General features: G+C 56.4%; 1 protein-coding gene across 1 annotated transcript in view; it reads left to right on the top strand.

Annotated features, from left to right (window-relative positions):
• Window positions 1–56: 56 nt before the first annotated feature.
• CPAMD8 (C3 and PZP-like, alpha-2-macroglobulin domain containing 8) overlaps window positions 57–22,476 on the top strand; it is a 78,351-nt gene continuing 55,931 nt past the window's right edge. Inside the window, exons 1-11 of the mRNA XM_012664244.1 lie at window positions 57–327; window positions 3,383–3,534; window positions 5,204–5,226; window positions 10,261–10,426; window positions 10,510–10,562; window positions 14,087–14,104; window positions 14,541–14,595; window positions 17,030–17,143; window positions 18,449–18,533; window positions 19,884–19,992; window positions 21,241–21,468. Of these exons, the coding sequence (XP_012519698.1) occupies window positions 83–327; window positions 3,383–3,534; window positions 5,204–5,226; window positions 10,261–10,426; window positions 10,510–10,562; window positions 14,087–14,104; window positions 14,541–14,595; window positions 17,030–17,143; window positions 18,449–18,533; window positions 19,884–19,992; window positions 21,241–21,468 (1,248 nt within the window). The 5' untranslated portion in view covers window positions 57–82. The remainder of the gene's footprint in view (window positions 328–3,382; window positions 3,535–5,203; window positions 5,227–10,260; window positions 10,427–10,509; window positions 10,563–14,086; window positions 14,105–14,540; window positions 14,596–17,029; window positions 17,144–18,448; window positions 18,534–19,883; window positions 19,993–21,240; window positions 21,469–22,476) is intronic.

The following is a 22,476-nucleotide window of genomic DNA, read 5'->3' as shown; positions in this document are numbered from 1 at the left end:
GGGGCGGGCCCGGGGACGAGGCGGGTCCGGGGAGGGGGCTGGCCGGGGCTGCCCCAGCCTGGCCGGGCGCGGAGCGGGGCGCATGGCGCCGGGCGCACGGCGCGGGGGCTGCGAACAAAGGGCCCCCGGCGGTGGCGGCGCGGGGACGTCCGCGCTCGGACCCCGGCCCTGGCTCGTCCCGGGCCCGGCCCCCTTCCCGGGCGCGGCGCCCCCACGGAGCCGAAAAATGAAGGGCGCCCTGCTCGGGCCGCTGCTCCGGCTCCTGCTCCTGCTGCTGTCGCCGCTGTCGCCGCGGGACGGCGTGCGCGCCGCGCAGCCCCAGGCCCCGTGAGTATCCCCAGGCGGCGGAGAAGGCTGGTCGCCTTCCGGGGTGGGGGTCGCAGGGACCGGCGGAGAGAGTTGCCGCCACCTGTCCAAGGCTACACGGCCTCCGCGCCGGGCGGGAAGCGCAGCCTTGCTCCCGAAGCGTTCTGGGAGGGGGCGCCCTAAGTGGGCCCGCGGAGGCACAAGGACTCCCCAAAGCTAAAGGCTGCGAGGCCGGCCACGCCCCTCCCACCTCGCCCCCTTCGTGTGACGGGGCTGTCATCTCGGGTGGCGATTTCCAGTTGTCCAAGGCACGGAGGCAAGAGGCGCGTGTCTTAGCAGAGACACGGGAGGAGTGTCCCGCTGTGCCTCGCCCTTGGGTGGGCGTGGTGGGGGGAGGAAGTGTTTGTTTTGCTTGCACATTTTTCTGGAGGTTTGCTTAGAGCTTCTGGTGGGTGGACACAGGGAGGAGGTGAATCCCCTAGTTGCTGGGGACAGTTTCCCGTTAGTTGGCTTCGCAGGGCACGTTTCCAGACCTGCGAAGTTCGGTAAGTCCTGCAGGGCTGTGGGTTCAGGGGGGCCGCCCCGCCGCACAAGCCCAGCCTTTCAGTCTAGCTGGATGTTCAGGAGGTGGCTGGTTCAAGTAGCCCTTGTTTAGGAATTTCCAGAAAACAGGTAAGCAGTGAGACTGGGTGGGCGTCGTCTTTTCCAGCTTGCTCCTTTCTGGTCACAGTTTGAAAAGTAAGACAACACACTGTGCTCCGAGCATGAGATTTCCCTCCATCTCCGCTTTGTGAGGTTATGTGACATCGGAACCCTGCAAAGTGTTGTCCTTGTGCTGCTTTCAAAGTTGCATCTCTTAGAACAGATGCAATTTTTGTCTCCCTGAGGTCATTCGGCAATGTCTGGAGGCATTTTCGGTTGTCACAGCTAGAGGGAGGCAGTGCTGCTGGAATCTCCTGGGTGCAGGCCAGGGGTGCTGGAAGAGAAGTCCCCAAATGACTGACCGGCTTCAGGATTAGCTGGCCTTTTGGCCAGAACCATGATCCTCCCCACCCCCCCAGCCCAAAGGACCCCATCTTAGGAACAGCAACAGATACCCACTTCTGTGACCTGAGGAATTTTCATATAAGGAATCCCTGACCCCAGAAAGCAGCATGGATTTGCACACTGTTGAAAGGACAGTTCTGTCGACACTTAACCAAACACACTTTCCCCAGTCTGGAACCTTCTGAGACCAGCAGGGTGAGAAGATGCCAGTGTCAGCCCAGATGCTGGGGGAAGGAGGGGGGTCGGGTGTGACGGCGAATGGCTAGCGTTCATCCCAACAGCTGCAAACAGCTGCCACTTCTGAACAGCGGGGACAGTCAGTTTGGTTACATGAGGTTCTCTGGGCAGTTGGATGAAGACGCTCACCCAGATTTTGGGTTAGGACTTTAGAAGGTGACCAAGGAAAATGAACATGTAGATGGTGTATTCCTCAGACACCCTTCCACACTCAGCACGTGTATTCGTGACACCGTCTACGCTCTAGGGGTTAGACAGAAAGAGTATGTCCCTTTTAAAGGAGGCCACATACCCGTGCTGGAGTGGACTAGGACACCTACGAACCTAGGGTCATTCTGTGCCCCGGTCAGAGCAGGAGTTAGATAGCACATACTGTGCACCTAGAGTCTTGCAGGCTGCAGTTGGTCCCGCAGTTGGACAGTACACAGATGCTCCCAGGGGACTGAACCCTGGGCGTTGTTCAAACCAAACGGAGCACAGCGTGATCCCAGGGTCAGTGTGTGCTGTGGCCGGTGTTATGGCCAGGCAGCACACAACACGAACTCGTTATGTCTTTTGAAACACAAAATGTTTAATGGTGTTTTCATGAAGTCCAGTTCATCAGTGATTTCTTTTATGGATCATGCTTTTGGTTTCTTATCCAAGCAATTTTTGCCTAACCTAAGTTCACAGAGACCTTCTGCTGTGTTTTCTTCTAGTAATTCTACAGTTTTACGTTTAGTTCTGTGACCCACTTTGAGTTAATCTTAGTGTATGGTGTGAGGTAAGGGTCAAATTCATCTTTTTGCATGTGAGTGTCCTGTTGTCCCAGAGGTGACTTTGAGGACATAGAAATCTGTCCTGATCTCATTGCCCTGTCCAGTTTTTCCCTTTACCCTACTTTCTTCGGGTGTCCATTGTTCTGCGTGGTTGGGTTTGGGGTGCCTTTTTCTTGCCAGTGCTGTTGGCAGTTGCCAGCTCATTGTAAATATTTCACGAGGTTATAGAGCTTTTGTAATTTTCCTTGGGAGTCTGGGGGAGGCAGGACCTCTCCTACCCGGCTGTGATCTGGTGCATGTTCCTTATTCTTCTAAAGCATCGGCTTCCCATTGGGAAAGTGAGATAGCAACACTTCTCTTCCAGAAGTGTCTGCACAGTCAATCAGAGGATTTTCAGAAAGAGAGGGCTGTTTTGATTCCATTGTTCCCAGAGCTTTTCTCCTCTGGGACTGTCTAGTTTGTTTTCAGGGTTTGTTCTTAAAGTGAATGCTGCAGCAAAGCCCCTTATTCCTTTCCCCTGGGCTGTGGTCTGGCTGGCTGAGTTAAAATTCTGGTCTCTCGGTGATTGAGTCTTGACCTGACTTCTCCAGGGCTTACGTTCTGATTCTGTAAACAGGGCTCGTGTTAGCACTTCCCACAAGGTAGCTGTGAGGATCAAGTAGCATCCTGCTGGTTACCTGGCTTACAGAGGAGAGTATTTCAGATAGTGGGCATGGCATTTGCAAGGGTCCTGGGGCAGAAGGAAGTAGCTGAGAAAAGAGACTGGAGGCCAGAGTACAGAGAGTAGGGGGTGTGTGTGGTGCTGGGTAAGTCCAATGAGGCCAGATTCTTATCCAGCATGGGGACCTCGGAGGTGAATAAGCTGATTTCAGGCCTCAAAGACTGTTGGGGAACAAAAACACGCAGAGCAACAGTGCCAGCCAGGTGTGATCAGGAAAAGGCAGGAGTCTGCCTGGGGAGTGCCCCGACCCAGCCAGGGTGGCGGTGAGGCCAGGGGTGGGTCAGACCTTCACCTCGGTTCTCCTTTCCTGCAGGGGCTATTTGATTGCTGCTCCCTCTGTCTTCCGATCAGGAGTGGAGGAAGTCATCAGCGTGACCATCTTTAACTCCCCAAGGGAAGTCACGGTCCAGGCTCAGCTGGTGGCCCAGGGTGAGGCGGTGGCGCAGAGCCAGGGAGCCATCCTGGGTACGTCCCTTGGGTGCCTGACCAAGGCTTCCTCTCCCATTGCAAAGTGGAGCCACTTGCTGGCCTTTAGAGCTGGGGGCAGTGTGGGCTTTGCTTTGTTTCCTTTCTGCCTCACATCCCCAGACGGAGGGAGGGAGGGCAGGTTGCATTCTCCCCATTTCACAGATGGAAGGAGTAAGGCCCAGGAGGGGCAGCCACCTGCCTTGTCTTGGAAACTAGCATACATACTTCCTTGGTAGCCCTGGTTCTATGGGCACAGATCTGGACAGAGTCGGGGCACCCTTCTGTTCCAGCTTTGGGCAGAGGTAAAGCTGGGGGCCTGGCAGGGATCTCATGACCACTTCAGACCTTTTGTTGGGTTTCCAGGACCCTTGTGCCATCAGACCCCCACCTGGGCTCATAGGTCTTTTCACTGAGTGGAGCTCAGGCCCTCAGCCAGTTTCTCCCCCCTCTCCTTGGTCAAATGTGGATAACAATAGTGTCAGCCTCCTGGGCAAAGGTGGTGAGTGCAGGGACCTGCCTGCAGGAGCTGAAGTCTCTCAGGGCAGGTAGACTCATTCCTCATGCAGAGCCTGACGCAGCCACGGGAGACACAGAGAGATGATGTTAGGGGCTCCAAGGCCAGCGAGGCAGCACCTGGGGACACGGGGAGTCGTGGTCAGAGGAGGTGAGATTGTGGAAGCTAGAAGAAGGACTACCTAGAGGAAGTCCTTCTAGAACCTTCTAGAAGTCCTTCTAGTCTTAGAAGAAGTGGGCAGTGCTGATCAGTGGCTAGCCAACTAAAACCCAGCTCAGGTTGGCTTCAGTAACAGAGAGTTTATGGTCTCTCATAACTAGAAAGAAAGTCCCCTGGCATTGCTGGCCAGCTTCTTGCCCTACGTCCTGATGGAGTCTGTGTTTCCCCCAACGATGAGAGGGAGTGCCAGCTTCCCAGGACGGCTGGATAAAGTCCCAGGATTCCCTCTGGTTGGCCCATCTTGGGTCATGTGCTCAACCCTTAGCCAATCATTATGACCAGAAGTGATGGCCTATGCAGATTGGCACAGAGCCCCAAGAGAGGGGAGTGGAGACTTTCCAAAGCCACACAGACTGGGAACTGGGCAGGTAGCTCCCCATGGTAACTGAGGTCCTGTTAGCAGGAAATGGGGTAATGGATGCTGGGAGGCTAAAACAGTAGGTGCCTAATTGAGTCCTGGAGGCCAGAAAACCCAGGACAGATTTTAGAACCACAAATGACCCAGTGTGGGTAGCAGAGTGAGGTGATAGGAGACCAATCAGGTTCAGTGGGGGAGGTCCACTGGGGACCTCTGTCTCCTCTTCTTTCTCTCCACTCTTCTCCTTGTTCCTCTCCCCCGGTGTTTTCCCTTTACTCTCCTCACAGCTTACTTTGGGCAGGGGCCAGGGGTGAAGTCAATTAAGTACATAGGCAGGCCAACTTTCCCCTGAATAGCTCAGCTTTGTGCAAACCCTCTAGCCTTCAGCTCTCGCCAGCTTGGAGGAAACCTCTTGCTTCTGCCAATCCCAGCCAGGCCAGCCCAACCCAAGATGCGTTTGTCCACAGAAAAACCCCTCTGGATTGAGAGAGTTTTTGTCTGTAAGGCCACAGCACGGGGAGGCAGGAAAACACGGCTCCTGATTTAACCCTTTTCCATTTTATTTTCATTTTTAGATAAAGGGACAATCAAACTCAAGGTAAGCTGTGAATTTTTTAAATCATAAATCCTACCTCGAAAGTAAAGAATTGGAATTGGAAGGGAACAGGAGACATTGCTTGTGTTGCGAGAAAAATCATCAACGGTAATGTAAGAAACGAATAATGAAGTTTAGAAAAGGCAAAATCCACCCGTAGTCCCCTTTGCTTACTTTTCACTTTGTGTGTTTCCCACGAAGCCTTGAACGTATATTTTCCTTCATAGTTCTGATTAAAGGGCACATTCCGTGGTGTTTCCTGCTATTTTCTCTCAACATGTTGCCGTAAACGTGCTTCTCTGTTTCTAAGTCTCTGTCACTGCAATTTGCATCTTACTGTAAACAACACCCTGCCGGGCCTCTCTTGCATACTCATTTACTAACCTCACCTTGTCCAGGTTAGATTGTTTTTAGATTATTTTCAGAGTTTTGATACTATAATCCAGAAGTTGCCAGCATCTTTGTGCATAAAGCTGCGTTAGCATCTTGGATGCTTTCTTTAGCCTGAACGCCCTGAAAGATTTGCAGGTTAGGATCCAGGCCTCTCTCTGGGTCTCGCTGTGTATCAGAGCTGGGGTCCCCAAGCCCTGGGAACCTATGGTGAGTTGTATAATTATTTCATTAACATTGCAATGAAATAATAATAGAAATAAAGTGCACAATACATGGAATATACTTGAGTCATCCCGAAACCACGCCCCCATCCCCAGTCTGTGGAAAAATTGTCTCCCATGAAAACGGTCCCTGGTGCCAAAAAGGTTGGGGACCGCTGCCTTGGGAGACACAGCAGTACCCGTTCATGGCACCACCTGCAATATATTAGGGAGCAAATTTCCCCACGTCCTCTTAGCGTTGAATATTGTTATTTTTAAATTTTTAAATTGTTTCACGTACCAAACTGCACCGTAGGGAATTCTCTGACATGGGCTTTTCAACTGGAGTCCTTAGATTTCAGGGATTTGGAAGCCTTGAAATCGCAGGCGTTTTGGGGGGTCAGCTGTTCCTTAAGTTTTACCAGATGCTCGAAGGAGTCCCTGACAAATGGACGCGATTGAGAATCAGTTAGAAGGTGCCCACCCCCAGCGATCAGAAGTGGGGCTGCGACGGTTCCTCTTCCACGGGGTGTGTCATCAGTGTCTAATTGCTGTGGGGCCTTATGTTCGATGATAGAATCCTTTCCCTAAGGTAGCAGTTTGCACGTGGGGGTGGCTTTGTCCCCCGGGGGACATTTGGTAAAGTCTGGAGACATTTTTTGGTTGTCGTATCTGAAGGAGGAAGGGGTTGCTCTTGGCGCCTGTCAGGTCCGAGGCCAGGGATGCAGCCTAAACCTCGTAGGATGCACAGGCTGCCCCCTGGCAAAGAATGATCCGGCCCCAGGTGCCATGGTGCTGAGGTCGAGACGCTCTGCGGAACCATGGTGCGGGCGTTGGGTGAAAGCCACGCTGCTCTTACGGGTGCAGAATCCCCCTCCCCACTCCCCAGCCCTGCCCGCCCTGGGCACTCCTCTGGGGACGTGACAGTTTCGGGACACACGGTTTGGAAGCCAGTGCTGTGGGCGCCCAGCACATTGGCATGGGCTGCCATGAGAAGGCCCTACCCAATCCGAGCCTTGGCCTTCTCACCTGTGCGGTGAGGATGCGGCTTAGATGCCCTTGGTGGAACTTTCTAGAAAGTGTCCCTAAAACCTCATGGCACTTGCTTCATTCCGATGTTTCATACTTAACCTGTGCCTCTCTGTAACAAATGTCTCTTAAGCATCTATTAAGTCTTGAACACGAAGCCGTACAGGTTCCCTGCTCTCTGAGCCATCAGCCTTGGTGGCGGCAGGTGAGGGTTGGATCAGACAGTCGACACCCAATGACATCAGTAGGATCACCTCACAGAACAGAAAGCATTCAATTTTATCTTAAAATACCTTGGAGAAAGGCAGAGAGGGCTGGGGAGCAGGGTGTGTAGGGCCACGTTTTATACGGCAGGGAGAGCCCCTCTGAGGAGGCCAGGAGGAACCACCGTGCAGGATCTGTGGAAAAGGCGTTCCAAGAAGAGGGAAGAGCCAGTGCAAAGGTCCTGGGGCAGGAAGGAGGAAACCACAGGCAGCAGCCCGTGGCCTGGAATAGAGCGAGCCGGGCGCTCTCCCGTAACCCGTGCGAGGGAGATTTTCCCATCTTTGCAGTCAGTCTCGGGTGAGTCCTCTGCTCCGGAGGCTATCCAGTTTGGACAGCAATGATGACACCTTGTTGCCACCATCCCCGGGTGTCTAACTGTGCGCCGGCTGTTTTATACTCACGATTAACTCTCCTCACGGCAACGCTTCAAAGTAGACATCCTCAGCGCTTCACAGCAGAGGGAGCGGAAGCTCAGAGGGTCGGGCCAATCGGGTCGCTTCTCTCGAGGACGCACTTGGAAGGCAGTGTCCCCCTGCCACGGGTCTGAGTCTCCAGGGAGGGCGTCAGGCCTTCTGGGGACTGGGCTGGTGCCTGAGGCCAGGCTTCTGGCTGTCTGCTCTCCTGGGCACAATCCGAGGGTCACGATGGGTCAGTGGGCTGCGTCCTGGGCTTTTAGGGGGGCAGAGAAGCGTCCTTTAAGGTGGGACACACATCCAGAGCCCGGGGGTGTCCCTGGCCTGGTGGGTGGGGCGCTGGGTAAAGCCAGCTGCCTCCGGATGTCCGTTGGGGTCAGGCCTGGGGTGGAACTGGCCACTCCACGCAGCCTTCCCCAAGGGGGGCCGCCCCGGGGGCCTCTCCCTCAGCCTGTCCCCCTTCACCTGCCATCTCGGCCTCCAGCGGTGCCAGCCCTTCCTGGCCACCTCCCTAACGGCCTCGCGGGGGACCTTTCCCCTGCGTGGGTCTCAGCCCCCGAGCCCTTGGTTGTCCTTGATGTTAAACAAGTGAACTTGGATCCCTGAGGTCGGGGCTGGGGAAAGTGGAATCTGCCTAGTCCAGAATATTCCAGAAAGACCTCTGGGGGCAGGCAGGTGCAGGACCAGGTGGGGCCACTGCTTTGAGCAGAGGGTACGTGGTTACAACGGCAGCTATGCAGCCTTCCTGACCTGGAGAGAGTCACTTCTGTCCCCAAAGGCCACGTGTGATCTAGGCCCGGTGCTCCCCAGCACCCCGGGGGGAGGCGAGGCGTCTCGTCACCCCGTCCCCAGAGTCGATGGGGGCTCTGCAGTGCTCGGGCACCTGCGGGGAGGGAGCTGCATGGCTACGCTGACCTCGGCCTTGGAGCTGCGCTTCCTCCTGTGAACAGGGACCACGTTCTGTCCCCTACGCAGAAGGAAAGAAGGCCGGAGAGACCCAAAGCCAGGCCAGCCCCCCGAGGGTCCTTCCTGCCTCCTTTCCCTGTGGGAGGGGGAAAGCCCTTCTGGGGGCCGTGGTTGGGGGTCGGCCCCCCTTTCTGTCCTCAGGGGAAGCCTCGTGTCCCCCCAGCCTCTCTGTCCCTCTAGCATGCAGTCCCGACCCTGGAATTTCCCTCCTACCCACCATGCCCACGCATGCCTTGCTCCTGGGTGGCTGGGACTTTCTCCTCCTTACGCAGCCTCAGGCCGATGCTGAGAGGTTTCTAGAAACAGGGGCAGGTGAAGGTTTTCAGTTTGGAGCGGGGAGTGAGGCAGGTTGGTTCTGAAAGGGAACTCACAGGCCCCAGAAGTTGGCTCCTGAGGGCGGCAGGTGGGGCTGACCCTGTTGGTCGCAGGGATGGGGGCCTGGCACCGCCCCGGCCTCCCCCGTGCAACGGACACCATGGTGCGAAACGCCGTGCGGATGTCACGCAATTCGGCAGGACGCTTCGTGCAGCTGTTCCCCGTGACGGGGACCAGGGTCCCTTCCACCCCTCGGGGGACCACGCCGGTGGATGCTGGCAAAGGAGCCCTCAGAAGGGGCACACCCCACGTTTGCATGGTCTTAGGAACGGGGGTACACGTGGCTCCCCATGTGAACTGCGGGGAGATGGTGTCCACCCACCGGGTGCCCAGGGACGGCCAGAACGTGGTAGCTGCCATCGCGTGTGTGTCACAGCGGGGAGGCGTGACTTTGTTTGCTCTGAGCACGAACAGAGACCGTGCAGGAGTGGGACTTAACCGCGGAACTGGGGTGTTCCGCCATCGCTTAGAAAGGCAAGAGGGACTTGTACAGGGTGGGCCCCGTCCCCTGAGGAACGGAAATTGTGTCCTAGCAAAGGGTCCGCTCCAGGGCAATCCTTAAGTCTCTGCAGTGGTTTTGTTTTTGTTTTTGTTTTTTCCATCTATGTGGGGAAAAAAATTTTAGGACCATTTTAACCATTTTAAAATGTACAATTTTAACCATTTTAACATGTACAATTCAGTGGCATTCAGTGCATTCACAAGGTTGTGCAACCACCGCCTCTATGTAGTTCCAGAACATTCCATCACCCCAAAAGGAAACCCCATCCCCATTAGCAGTCACTCCCCACTGCCCCTCCTCCAGCCCCTGCAACCACTACTTTGCCCGTTCTGGACGCTTCACAGCGATGGAATCACACACTGTGTGTGTGCCATGTTTTTAGAGCAAGGTAACGTACAGACGCATGTCTGCATATGATATATGTACAAACACATATGTACACGCACATACAAATGCGCATATGTATATGAGGGCCCTGGGGTCTCAGTCCCCTGTTCCCAGGCTGTGAAGTCACTTGGCAAGGTGAGAGACGGTTCTGACTCCGCAGGGGTCACGAGTGAAAGCAGCTTTGCAACTTTATAGCGTGGGCAGAGGAGGCCCGTCACTCTAGCTGGCCTGGCACTTCCTAGCCTTAGCACTGGTGATATTTGGGGATGGGTCGCTCTTCGCCATGGGGGTGTCCCGTGCACTGCAGGACGTTGGGCAGCGTCCCTAGCCTCCATCACTAGATGACAGTAGCATCTCCCGCTCCCGGTAGATATGACACCCAAAAACATCTCCCGAAACTCCCAAGGGTCCCCTGCGGGGGGACAGTCACCCCCAGGCTAGCGCTCCCAACATCCTGGCCCCTGGCAGGGTGACACCTTTGTCCCAGAGCTCTGCTGTCTGCCTGCAGGTGCCCACGGGCCTCCGCGGCCAGGCGCTCCTGAAGGTGTGGGGTCACAGCCGGCCGGCAGAGGAGGGTCTCCTCTTCCACAACCAGACCTCGGTGACAGTGGATGGCCGGGGCGCCTCTGTGTTCATCCAGACGGACAAGCCGGTGTACAGGCCCCAGGACCGAGGTGGGCGGCCGTAGCGGGCCGGTGGGGGGCGGGTGTGGCTGGCCGTGGTCCGGAGGTGCCACACGCCCTCTGCTTTCTTCCAGTGCTTGTGAGCATCTTCACCGTCTCCCCAGACCTGAGGCCCGTCAGCGAGAAGGTGAGATCAGCTTCTAAAACTGTGCCTGGAGCACCGCCCCCCACCCCGGGACCACCTGGTCAAGGCCGCCGTGGGCAACCCTTTATTTTCTGCGTTCCTCCTGAAGCTCTGTGGCCACTGAGGAAGCCCCGGGGGTGTCTCTGTGACGGAGGGAGGCTGGCGGGTGGACCCGGCTCACTCCTCCTTAGCCAGGAAGCGCCGGTGACCTTGCAGGGCTTTCGGTGGCCGTGGACTAGCATTAAAGTCCTAACTGCCACGCATCTATTCAAGCTTTATTAGAAAGAGAATATAACTGCCACATCGAATCCGTCATTCCTCCTTCAGAATAATAAATACGTGCTCATAAAAAGGGCACGGACCTTTTAACTTTTTATTTGGAAATAACATCAAACTTACAGACACGTTAGAAGAACAGCACAGAGAACTCTGTGGCCAGGTGGATTTTGTAGCACCTACTCGGCTCCGCTGTTGTCACACAAAAGCAGCCATAGACAGTATGTAAATGAATGGGCACGGCCGGGTGCCAATAAAGCTTTATTTACAAAAAGAGGCAGAGGGCCGGATTGGTTGAGGGCTATAGTTTGCCAACCCCTGAGCTGGAGCAGTAGTTCTCGAACCTGAGTGTTCATCAGAACCACCCGATAGGTTTGTTCACACACGGATTGCTGGGCCCACTCCAGAGTTCTGGGAAAGGGCCCAAAAATCTGCATTTCTGACATTCCCAGTTGGTGCTGTTGTGAGGAACACACTTTGAGAACCACGGGTCTAGAGTCACCAATTACAGATCTACAAACGTGGCAAGACCTACATTTTGCTACATTTGTGTCCCTGTCTCTCTGTGTACATATATATATATACACACACAAATATATATGTATTTATGTATGTAGTGTACTTATATGTATACACACACTTATAAAATTATTCTAATGAGTCATTTAAGAATAATTTACAGATATTACGTCTTTTTACCCCTGAATACTTTTGCCTGTATCCTTTAAGAAAAAGACATTCTCTTAATCATCACATATAAGAATTTTGACATCAATACAGAAATATTATCTATTAATAATATAAAATATGTGTTGTTCCAACAACATCCTTTTTATAGCCTGTTTCTTCGCTGGTCCGGGATCTGATCCCGGATAATTTGTTACATTTGATCATCACGTCTCTTGGTCTCCTTTAATTCGAATCATTTCCTCGCTGCCTTTCTGGGTCTTTCACGACTGACGTTTTGGGAGAGTCCAGGCAGTTGTCTTACAGAGTGTCCCAGAGTCGGCTGGCCTGCCGCTCCCTCGCGACCAGGCTCAGGTTGTGAACCTTGGGCAGGAGCGACAGAAGCGGAGCTGGGTCCTCCCTGGGGCCTCGTATCGGGAGGCACCGACGTGGCTTTGTCCCGTTGCTGGGGGACGTTGACAGTGGCCAGTCGTTCAAGCAGAGTCTGCCTGGTTTCCCTCTGCGAAGTCCCTGCTTCGCTTTTATGATCAGTAAATAATCCACAGGGGACACTCGAGACTCGGCAGACGCCTCGTTTCCCCTCAGAGGTGCCCCTGAGACTTCTGGCATCAGCAGACGGTGCAAAAATCACGTGAGTCGAAACTGACCGTGATGATTGCAGCGTGGTGATTTTTCTAACTCAGCTGTTTCCTCTGCGTTTACTTGTTGGCGTTCTGCTACGACGAGGCGCTTTCGAACGGCCTTGGTTGTAAAGAAAGATTCGAGTAAACTGCGTAAACTGCGCCATGCATGGCAAAGACGCGAAGGTGGTCGGAGGGCAGCTTCCATTCTGGAAACCCCAGGAGGACTCATGGAAGGCGCCCGCCGTGTGCCAGGCTGGTTCTAGTTGCTGAGCAGATCAGACATGGACCCCATCCGTGGGGCTCATGTGCTAGAAAATGATTTTGCGAAGTGCTCCAGTGAGTGGTGACCAGCCTGGAAGTGCAGTTCTCTGGGTATATGCGGCTTTTGCTTAACTGGCATCACCTCCAAGTGATGGTGCTACTTTTTTGTTTTTGTTTTTCTTTAGAGATGGGGTCTTGCTATGTTGTCCAGGCCAGTCTCAAACTCCTAGCCTCAAGTGATCCTCCCGTATGGGCCTCTCAAAGTGCTGGGACTATGCTACTTTTTTATTGGATACTTCGATGCATTTGCCCATGTTTTTGGACATAGCCTTGTAAACTCACCTGAGTACCCGAGCTGCTTCTGCCCTGGGAAGACTTCGTGCCTAACCACCCCCTCCTAGTGGATATTTTCATGTCTCCAGGTTTTGCTGATGTCAGAAATGCTGCCACGGTTGTCTTTATACTCGAACCTTCCCTTTCCACTGGTGTTTCCTTCCCCAGCTTCAGGTAGATCCCAGGAGTGGGATTTCAGGGTCCGCGGCCAGGCTGGTGTTGAAGGCCCTGGTTGCTTTCCGGGTGGACAGTGCTGGTTCCCTGTGCTTGGATGTCTGGGTACTGTGTGCTCAGAGCCCTCCCTCTGTGGCCTTGGGCACTTGAGATGGGCTTTTGCCAGATGTGCAGTTATTGCTGCGGGCTTGAGGCCCATGAGGAAGGAAAGAGCCTTGGATGTTTGCAGCCGTCTGTTTTCCTCTGGGGGTTGCTGGGAGCCCGCAGGAAAGGTAAAATCACAAGGAATTGAATCCAACGTGCAAGGCTTCTAGATGCCTCTGGGCTCAACAGGGACAGCCCTGGGTACACAGGCAGCCCTGAGCTGATGGGACAGACCCCACGCCCAGTATCAGCAGCACATGGGGGCCAGGGCATGTTGCAGAGTTCGGGAGGCGCAGGGCGTGTGTAAGCCAGGGAACTGGACCGGAGAGTTCTACAAGTTGGAGGCAGCATGTGCTACCCAGGTAGACGTTGATGGGCACTGGCTCACTGCCAAGTTCTGGGAACATTAGGGCCTAAGGGGACCCTGGCATGGGCCACCTGGGAAAATGTCCCTAGGAAGGCTGCCTGGAGGAGTCGTCACTGGGGAAAGTCTGGAAGGGCGAGCAGGGGCTCGGCCACCTCCTTGTCAACGGTGACTGTATGAGTTTACTAGGGCTGCCTTAACAGAGTACCACAAACTGGGTGGATTAAACAACAGAAATTTATTTTCCCACAATTCTGGGGGCCAGAAGTCCGAGATCAAGGTGTCAGCAGGGGAGGTTCCTTCTGAGGCCTCTCTCCTTGGCTTGGAGATGGCATCTTCTCCCTGTGTCTCATCATGTGGTCTTCCCTCTGTGCGTGGCTGTGTCCGAGTTTCCCCTTTTATTAAGGACACCGGTCGTACTGGATTAGGACTCACCCTCATGACCTCATTGCACCTTAATTTCCCCTCTGAAAACTCTATCTCCAAATACAGTCACATTCTGAGGTCCTGGGGCTTAGGACTTTGACACATGTCATTTGGGGGAGGGGGAGGAAAATTCAACTCGTAACAGTGACAGTGCCTGTCCCGAGGGACCCAGGCTACGCGTGGACGAGGACCGAGCGAGTGCGGAGGGCTCGCTCACCGCCTCTGTGTCTCTGTTGCAGCTGGAAGCCCACATCCTGGTGAGTGGCCCGTGTCCCTCCGCGGCCCGAACTCGGGGAATGGTCAGCCCACCTTCTGCAAGATCCGGTCTGGCTTTGCCCACCACCCGCCTTCTGGGTTGAGCCCTCGTGCCCTGCGAGGCCGGGACCCGGCCCCTCCTGCCTGGCCTCGTCTCCATCCTGGTCCCCAGGTCCTCCCTGGGACAGGCCGAGCGTGTGTCTGTCCACCCCTGCAGATTTGCACGCAGCTCCCTGAGTAAGCAGAGGAGCCCGGCCCGCCTCTGCCTTCAGATCTTCCCCCTCCAGAGCTCCCTCTGCTCCCGTGTCGAGTTAATGATTCATCCTGGGGTCTGCCCGCCACGGTTGTCTGCCCAAGACACAAGGCTGGGGCACGTCCTCGAACTGGGCACACGCTGGGCTGCCCTGAGCTCTCCACACGTGTCTGTCCCCCCTGCAGGACCCCCGCGGCTCTCGGATGGTGGAGTGGAGAAACCTGAAGCCCGTCTGCTGCGGTGAGTGTCCTTCCCTTCCTCGCTGTTTCTTCCTTCGCAGGTTGCCGGCTGCGCGTGCGATCGACCTTCCAGGTAAACAGTGTGATCTGTCCAGGGGCTCCCTCCCCAGCGTACCCCGACTGTCACCCCGGCTGGAGGGGACCAAGGAGGAGCAGAGGGCAGGTACCCACCTGGGAGGTGTGGGTTCGGGTCCAGGAGCCTCAGCCCAGGCCACAGCCCCGGCCTCGCACACTCGGACCCTCTGCCGAGGTTTCTCTGCGCGATTCCCGCCTGGGAATCCTGCCCAGAACTCGAGACCTTTCTGGAGTGTTGTGGCCTTGTCCGTTGGCACCTGCCCCCAGCTTCTTCCTGCTGCAGGTCAAAGACCTTGTCCCCATTGCGTGAGACATTCCTGTTTCATTTGGGACTCAGAAAAGGCTTTGCTTTGGCCAAATACATGGGCTTTTTTCCTTTTTCTATGACTAGAAGGGCTGTGAAATTGACGTCCCCCTCTTTGCTTTGGCCGGGAGGGACGTGGTGTCCCATCAGAGGACAGGGAATAAGTAGAATTGAGGGAGTCCAAGGACAGCCGTGCACACACTGGGGCTGTCCAGAAATCGGGTCATGGTGGGACCAAAGGCAGGACTCCCAGGGGTCTCTTGGTGATCCCCCCTGCCTCCTCCTGTCTGCTGCCCTGGTACTCGGCCCTTTTGTTCTGTTCCATTGTCCCTCTCTGCCTTCGTCCCTCCCTCTCTCTCCCTGGCTTGCCGTCTTCCTACCAGCAGATGCTTGCTGGGGACCATGGAGATACTGCCACGGGGTGAGCTTCCAGCCCAATGGGGGAAACAAATATTAACTAAACAGCCCAGATAATGTCAGTTGTGATGAATGCTAGGGTGGGGAAGTTCAGACGCAGAGAGGGCAAAATGAGGCTCTATCCCAGCCCAGGGTGGCAGCAGCAATCCTGGAAGGCTGCCTGGAAGAGGTGTCTTTTCGGTGACAAAGTGAAGAAGGAATAAGAGGTAGCCAGGCAAAGCTAGTGGCAGGAAGCATGTTCCAGGCAGGGACCCCGCATTTGGGAAGAGCTGTGGGTGACTGGGGGAGTGAGGCTGGAGGCCAGATAGTGGCCTGGGTGTCAGGAGAGCTAAGAGCAGGGGTGAGGTTGGTGAGAGCCGGGGAAGAATATAGACTTGATCTTAGGGGCACAGAGGAGGGAAGTGGTCAACTTCCTGTTTTTAAAAAACCCCTCGGGTGCGATGGACTATAGTCCCAGTGACTCGGGAGATTGAGGCGGGAGGATCGCTTGAGGCCAGGAGTTCGCGACCAGCCTGGGCAACATAGCAAGACCCTGTCTCTAAAAAATAATTTAAAAAACAACCCCCTTGGGATGTGCGTAGACAAAGGGTTCTCAACCAGGGTGATTTTGTCCTTTCAGGGGGCATTTGGGGATGTTGGCCACAGGCTCCTTAGAAAATGTGTGCTCCCAACACACTTCCTTAAATGTCCTCCAGTCATCTAGAACTCCTCTTCTCTGAACACTTGGGGAAAAACCGTCCTAGCCATTGCGTTTTCCGATTCCAGTGTGATGGAGGGAAGCTGTGGGTGCCGCCCTAGACTCTGGGTTCTGCCTGAGTCCCCGAGGCACTGTCCTCGCTGTCTGACCACTGGGGCCAAGTGGAGCGTGTCACACTCAGGAGCGGGAGACCCCCAGAGCTGCCTGGAGTCCGTGCGCACGTTCAAACCCCTCCATCGGCTCCCGGTGTGAAGACAGAGCTCCGGGCCGGGTTCAGGGGCGCTGACCCAGGGCAAAGGGCACCTCCCGTGCCAGAGGCCGATGACATTTCTGGGGCGATATTTGGAGGGTAGTGTTCTGCCCGGTCCCGATCCATCTGTCCATCCGGCCACCCATTCATCTATCTCGGCGACTCCCACCCGGGGGTGACTTTGCCCCCTGGGATACTGGCAACATCTGGAGACTTTTAGATCGTCATCATTGGGGGGGGGCGGTGGTACTCTCCTGGCATCTGGGCTGGAGGCCTGGGTTGTTGCTCAGCACCCCGCAGTGCTGGACGCCCCGGACGCAGCAGCACCGAGGCCGGAGTGACTCCCGCTCGGGAGCAGAAAGGGCGAGCGGGGCCGGCCTGTCTCCCTTGTCTGTCCAGCTCCCAGCCTGCCCTTGACCTTGGCTGCAGGCTCTCCCGGGAACATGAGGTGCAGCCTCCTCCCGTGTCCCTCCCTCAGCCCGCTGGGGGCCTCAGAGCTGCTCCTCTCAGACCCCGCCAGCCTCTGCGTGACCTCCTGCCCGCCGGGGGGCTGCCCGGGGCATTGGGAGCAGCAGGGTCCCGGGGTCCCTCTTCCTGGACCTCACTGCTGCCGGGTGCCGGGGCTGGGCCCCGCTGGTGGCTGTCTGCACGAGCCCTCGCCCGGGCACAGAGGGGTGTCTCTCTTCACACAGGCGTCACCAACACGAGCTTCCCCTTGTCCGACCAGCCGGTGCTGGGAGAATGGTTCATTTTTGTCGAGATGCAAGGCCGCGTGTACAACAAGTCCTTCGAAGTTCAGAAGTATGGTGAGTTGGAGGCTCTCAGGGTCCCGGGGTTCCAGATCTGGGAGCAACCTCAGACGTCACGAGGATGCTGATGAAGAGGAGGGGCACGAGGGTCCCCCTTCGTTGAGGGCTCACGGTGGCTGAGCGTGGTGGTGGAGGACAACCCTCCCTTCCCGCCTCGGCCTTCCACAGTGCTGGGTGACAGGCGGGAGCCGCTGCGCCGCGCCCGGCCCGGCGTACCCATTCCTCAGTGTACAGTTCGGTGGCATTGAATCCATTCGTCCTGCTGTGAGTCGCCATAGCATCCACCTCCAGAACTTTCTCATCTCCCCAAACTGCCACTCTGTCCCCATGAAACACCAGCCCCCCATCCCCCCTTCCCCACCCCCCAGCACCCGCCGTTCCACTTCCTGTCCCTATATGACTCCAGGGGCCTCATACAGGCGGAGCCACACCGTGTTTGTCTTTTTGTAAGGGGCTTGTTTCACTTAGCGTAATGTCCTTAAGGTGGATCCGTGTCGTGGCCACGTACCAGAATTCCCATCCCTTTTTAAGGCGACTCTGCGAGGTCTCTCCACTTTACAGATGGGAGCACTGAGGCTGAGAGAGCCGTTCGGGAAATTGCTCGAGTGACAAGGGCCAAGATGCGAACGTGGGCCAGAGCCGCTCACGCCGCGTCTGCGCCAGAATCTCCCTCCTGTGCTCAAGGGCTTCTCCTCCTTTCGAGGAGGGCCCGGCTGTCGCCATCTGGGCGATGGGGTGCAAGTGGCAGGAGCCCAGTGCAGTCTCGTGGTGACAGGAAAGGGATCTGCGCTCCCGTAAAGACGCTCTCACGACCGGGTTCTCTCTGGTTTTCGGAGCTGTGCCCCGTGTCGGTGCCTCCCCTGGCCGTGCACGGGGACGCTCCGCACTCCCAGGGCTGAGTCCTGCAGCGAAGACAGAGACCTGCTCCCAGCCACGGTCACCCTGCGGACGCCTCCTGTGGGCTCCCAGGAGCCCAGCAGCAGAGAGGCTCCGCCAGCCGCTCGCCCCGCCCTGGGATGGCTGGAATCCGCCACCCTCAAAGCACAGGGTCTCAGAGCGATGGGAGGTGCCACCCCCGCCCCCGCAGGAAAACAGGATCCTGTCCCCCAAAGACAGGAAACAGATGCAGCTGGCAAAACCCCCAGACGGCCTCTCCGCGAAGGGCGGCGTGCGCTGGTACACAGCGTCGGCCGGAGGTGGCCGGCGCAGCTTTGCGGCTGTCCTCCTGGCACGCCAGGCACGCTCCCGAGCCGCCTCGGCGGGAGAAGCCGCCTGCTCACCAGCTCTCTGCTCTCTGTTCAGCGTTGCCCAAGTTTGAGCTTCTGATCGAGCCGCCCCCCTACATCCGAGACCTGGACGCCTGCGAGCCCGGCACCGTGTGGGCCAGGTGAGAAAGGGGGGCCCCCCCCCGGGCCTCTCCCTCCCCTGCTGCCTGCCTCCCTCCCGCGTGGCGTCCCCTTGCCCCACAAGCACGTCCCACACCGCCCGTGTGTGTCCTGCCCACGCTGGCTGGCATCACCACCCCTGCGGGTGGGCCCTCCCCCCAAAGCATCCGTCTCCCCTCCTGCCACCCCTGCCTCCTGAGCGGGTGCATCCCGCCCGCTGCGGGCGTGCTGTGCTCCCTGCCACATGCTCTCCCTTGGGCGTACCCCTCCCCCGCCTTGGGCAGTGCTCCTCCTCTCCCCCCCACACTGTGCCCCTCCCCCATGGACGTGCTCCTCCCCCGCCAGGCGTGCCCCTCCCACCCGCATGCCCCCCGTGCTGCTCCCCCATGGCCCCCCACATGGGCGTTCACTCCCCACCATGGCCTTACCCCCTTCCATGAGGGCTTGCCCCTCCCAAATGTCCCCTTGAGGTCCCTCTCCCTCGAGGGTGCCCCCTCCCCCTGCAACCCCCGGACATCCCACGCACCCCTAGCCAGGGTGCTGCCCTGGGAGAGGGTTCTGGAGGGGGCTGCGCACCTGCTGGCCCGGTTACTGACGGACCCCGAACCAGGGTCGAGCCAAGGGCATCAGGGGGTGCTGTCCCCTCCTGGGTGTGGCCGGGAGAGCCCTGAGAGGCCCCCGCTCCTGTCTCCCCTCTGTCGCCTTCCCAGAGGTTGTGGCGGACAGGGCTCTCCGGTCTGCGTCTCCTCCAGCCGTGTGCTGTTTCGAGTCCGGCGCGCAGCCGGGTACACACGCGTTCGCAGTCTAGGAAATGCTATTGAAATGCCCGGAGTTATTTTTTATTTGCTGAGCTGTCCCATTTTGCTCCTGATCACCACGCACAGGTGTTCCCTCTGCACCAGGCGTGACATACTAATATGTACATTTAAGTTTCACCAACATCCCTGAGAGGATAGTTTTATTCCCATTCTCTGGCTGAGGAAACAGGCTCAAAGAGATCAGGTCCCTGGTTCAAGGTTGAACCCATTAGGTGTGACCAGGTGCCCACAAGTGCTTGTTCCTCTGCACTGCCCTGCTCCAAAGGTGTCACCAACCTGGTGCTCTCAGGTTCAGAGTTCCTCTCTGACCTTCGGTCTCTTTTTCTGTCAACTTGGTACAGAGGATCACAGGGCCCTGGCATCATCTGTCCCGATTCCAGGCTGCAGGGGATCTGTAAGAACAAAATGCAGGGTGAGGAAGGGGAACTGTATCAGTCACTGTACTACTGGCCTTCCTGAGGCTGGCGGCCCCCCACTGCCCCATCTGGGGTCTCTGGGCTGTGAAATTGAGTGCCCGTTATGCTTTCGTTTCAGGTATACCTTTGGGAAACCCGTGTCGGGGGCCTTAACCATCAACATGACCGTAAATGGCGTGGGGTACTACAGCCACGAGGTGGGGCACCCCGTTCTCAGAAGCACAACGGTGAGGAGCGAGACCTCCTGCTGCAGCCCCGCTGCGGCTCTGCCGTCGCCCGCATCATTTCAGTTTCTAAAGCAGCTATGTGGGGGGGGGTCTTTCTGAGGGTAAAATTCCTGCGGGCTGAACGTAGAAACTTTAGAAACTTCCTTTATAAAGGAAGAAGATAAAGACGACTGGCTCTCTAACAAGCAGACACAGCCACCGCTGATGTTTTGGTGTGTTTCCTCCCAGATTTGGGGATGTTAAGTTTTTTTAAAAAAAAATAAATGTATGTCCTGTAGTCCCAGCTCCTCGAGAGGCCGAGGTGGGAGGATCGCTTGAGCCCAGGAGTTGGAGGCCAGCCTGGACAATGTAGTGAGAACCCATCTCTAAAAATATAAAAAATAATAATAATTTTATTGCGATATAATGCACGTACCATACCATTGACCCATATAGAGTGTATAGGTCAAGGAATAGTTTCTGTGTAGTCACAGAGTCCTTCCTTTTGAGGAACCACCAGATTGTGAACGTCACTGCTCTATTGTACATTCCATTGTCTGCCAAGTTTTGGAGCCTGTTTTTGGTGTCAACATAGTCACACTGTGAGCACGCTGCAATGTAACAGGCACCCCCTTCCTGGAGATTCCTTGTCTCTGTAGGTGCCTGCGACATGAACCCTTTTGGCCCCGGTTCCTCCCCACTCCGCAATCGAAGTTCCTTTCCTGTCTCTTTCCCACCTGGGACACGTCTTCTCCAAGGAGTGGACACCCTGGCCCCTCATCTATTCCGTGCCTGCCGCTGGCACCCTGGGTATCCCAGCCGTTCTCCTGGGGGCTGACAGTTGGCGGCCTTTGTCTTATTCTCCCGTTTGCTGAGTCATTTTCCATCAGTTTCTGGACGTGGATTATTTGCTGGGCCGGAGGGAGGGGTCCTGAGATAGGGGTTGAACCGGGGCTTTCTGTGCTCTGGAGTGGGGCTGGCCTGGTCCAAATGCGACCCCCGCTGCCTGGGCTGAGGGAGATTGAGTCAGCACCATGGGGACCTCCTTCCTCTTCTGCCCAATGACACCAACACCCATCTTCCCTGGGACATTGTGTGGATCCAACAAGAGACCCTCTGCACGGTCCCCATGCAGTGAACTATGTCACTTAGTGTCCCCCGGCCCTCCACGTGGCCAGAGAGCCCTGCGCCTCGGGTGTGTGGTTGGGGGACAGCCCCTGAGACCGCCCCAACCCCACACGAGCACGGACTGTGTTTTGCCCCCTCCAGATCCTCGGCTCCCAGGACTTTGACATCTGCGTGAGGGACATGATCCCGGCAGACGTCCCCGAGCACTTCCGGGGCAGGATCAGCATCTGGGCGACGGTGACCAGCGTGGACGGGAGCCAGCAGGTTGCGTTCGACGACTCCACTCCCGTGCAGAGGCAGCTGGTGGACATCCGCTACTCCAAGGACACGAGGAAGCAGTTCAAGCCGGGCCTGGCCTACATGGGGAAGGTAAGTTTGGAGGTTACTGCGCCGCCTCCCGCCCAAGGACCACCGTGAAACCCCTGCCCCGCCATGGAGACTCAGCTCTGACTCGGCTGAAAACGGGTCTCCTGCTTGCCCTGACGTAAGCTTTGCCCTCTTGGGATGCAGAGGCTGCCGTGTGGAGCATGGTGAGAGCCGCCCCCCGGTGAGGGGCGCGGGACATTGCTCTGCCTAAAAGGACTATCTGTGTTACTCCACGCAGACATTCCTGTACCTGCGCCGTCATCCGAGACGCCGGGTGGCCATTTAGTAAGCCAGTTCCTCTAAGGCAGCACCGCTTTGTTATTTATTTATTTATTTATTTTTTAGAGACAGGGTCTCGCTATGTTGCCCCGGCTGGTTTTGAACTCTTGGCCTCAGGCGATCTTCCTGCCTCAGCTTCCTGAGTTGCTGGGATTACGGGCGTGAGCCTCCCTGCCTGGTCTAGTTTCTTAATTGGGTTGATTTTATCCCCTGAGGACCTAACAGTCTCCCGAAAGGCAGATCCCCTGTCCTCGAGACCAGCTGATGCAGACTCCCTGGTGGGGGGAAGCGGCATTTTGAACGAGCCCCTGCCTGCCACCTGCCACGTGATTCTTAGGCACAGTAAATACTGGGGTGACCAGAAGTCGTGATCCTTATTGCAATTCTTTTTTTTTTTTTTTTTTTTTTTGAGACAGAGTCTCACTGTGTTGCCCGGTCTAGAGTGCCGTGGCGTCAGCCTAGCTCACAGCAACCTCAAACTCCTGGGCTCAAGCGATCCTCCTGCCTCAGCCTCCCGAGTAGCTGGGACTACAGGCATGTGCCACCATGCCTGGCTAATTTTTTCTATATATTTTTAGTTGTCCAGCTAATTTCTTTCTATTTTTAGTAAGAGACGGGGTCTCACTCTTGCTCAGGCTGGTCTTGAACTCCTGAGCTCAAATGATCCACCTGCCTCGGCCTCCCAGAGTGCTAGCTTATTGCAATTCTTAAACGGGGGCATCTTCATGCCAG

Source organism: Propithecus coquereli, unplaced genomic scaffold (assembly GCF_000956105.1).
Source record: "Propithecus coquereli isolate 6110/MARCELLA unplaced genomic scaffold, Pcoq_1.0 Scaffold877, whole genome shotgun sequence".
Classification (NCBI taxonomy): domain Eukaryota; kingdom Metazoa; phylum Chordata; class Mammalia; order Primates; family Indriidae; genus Propithecus; species Propithecus coquereli.
This window is presented reverse-complemented; position numbering and strand designations above follow the sequence as displayed.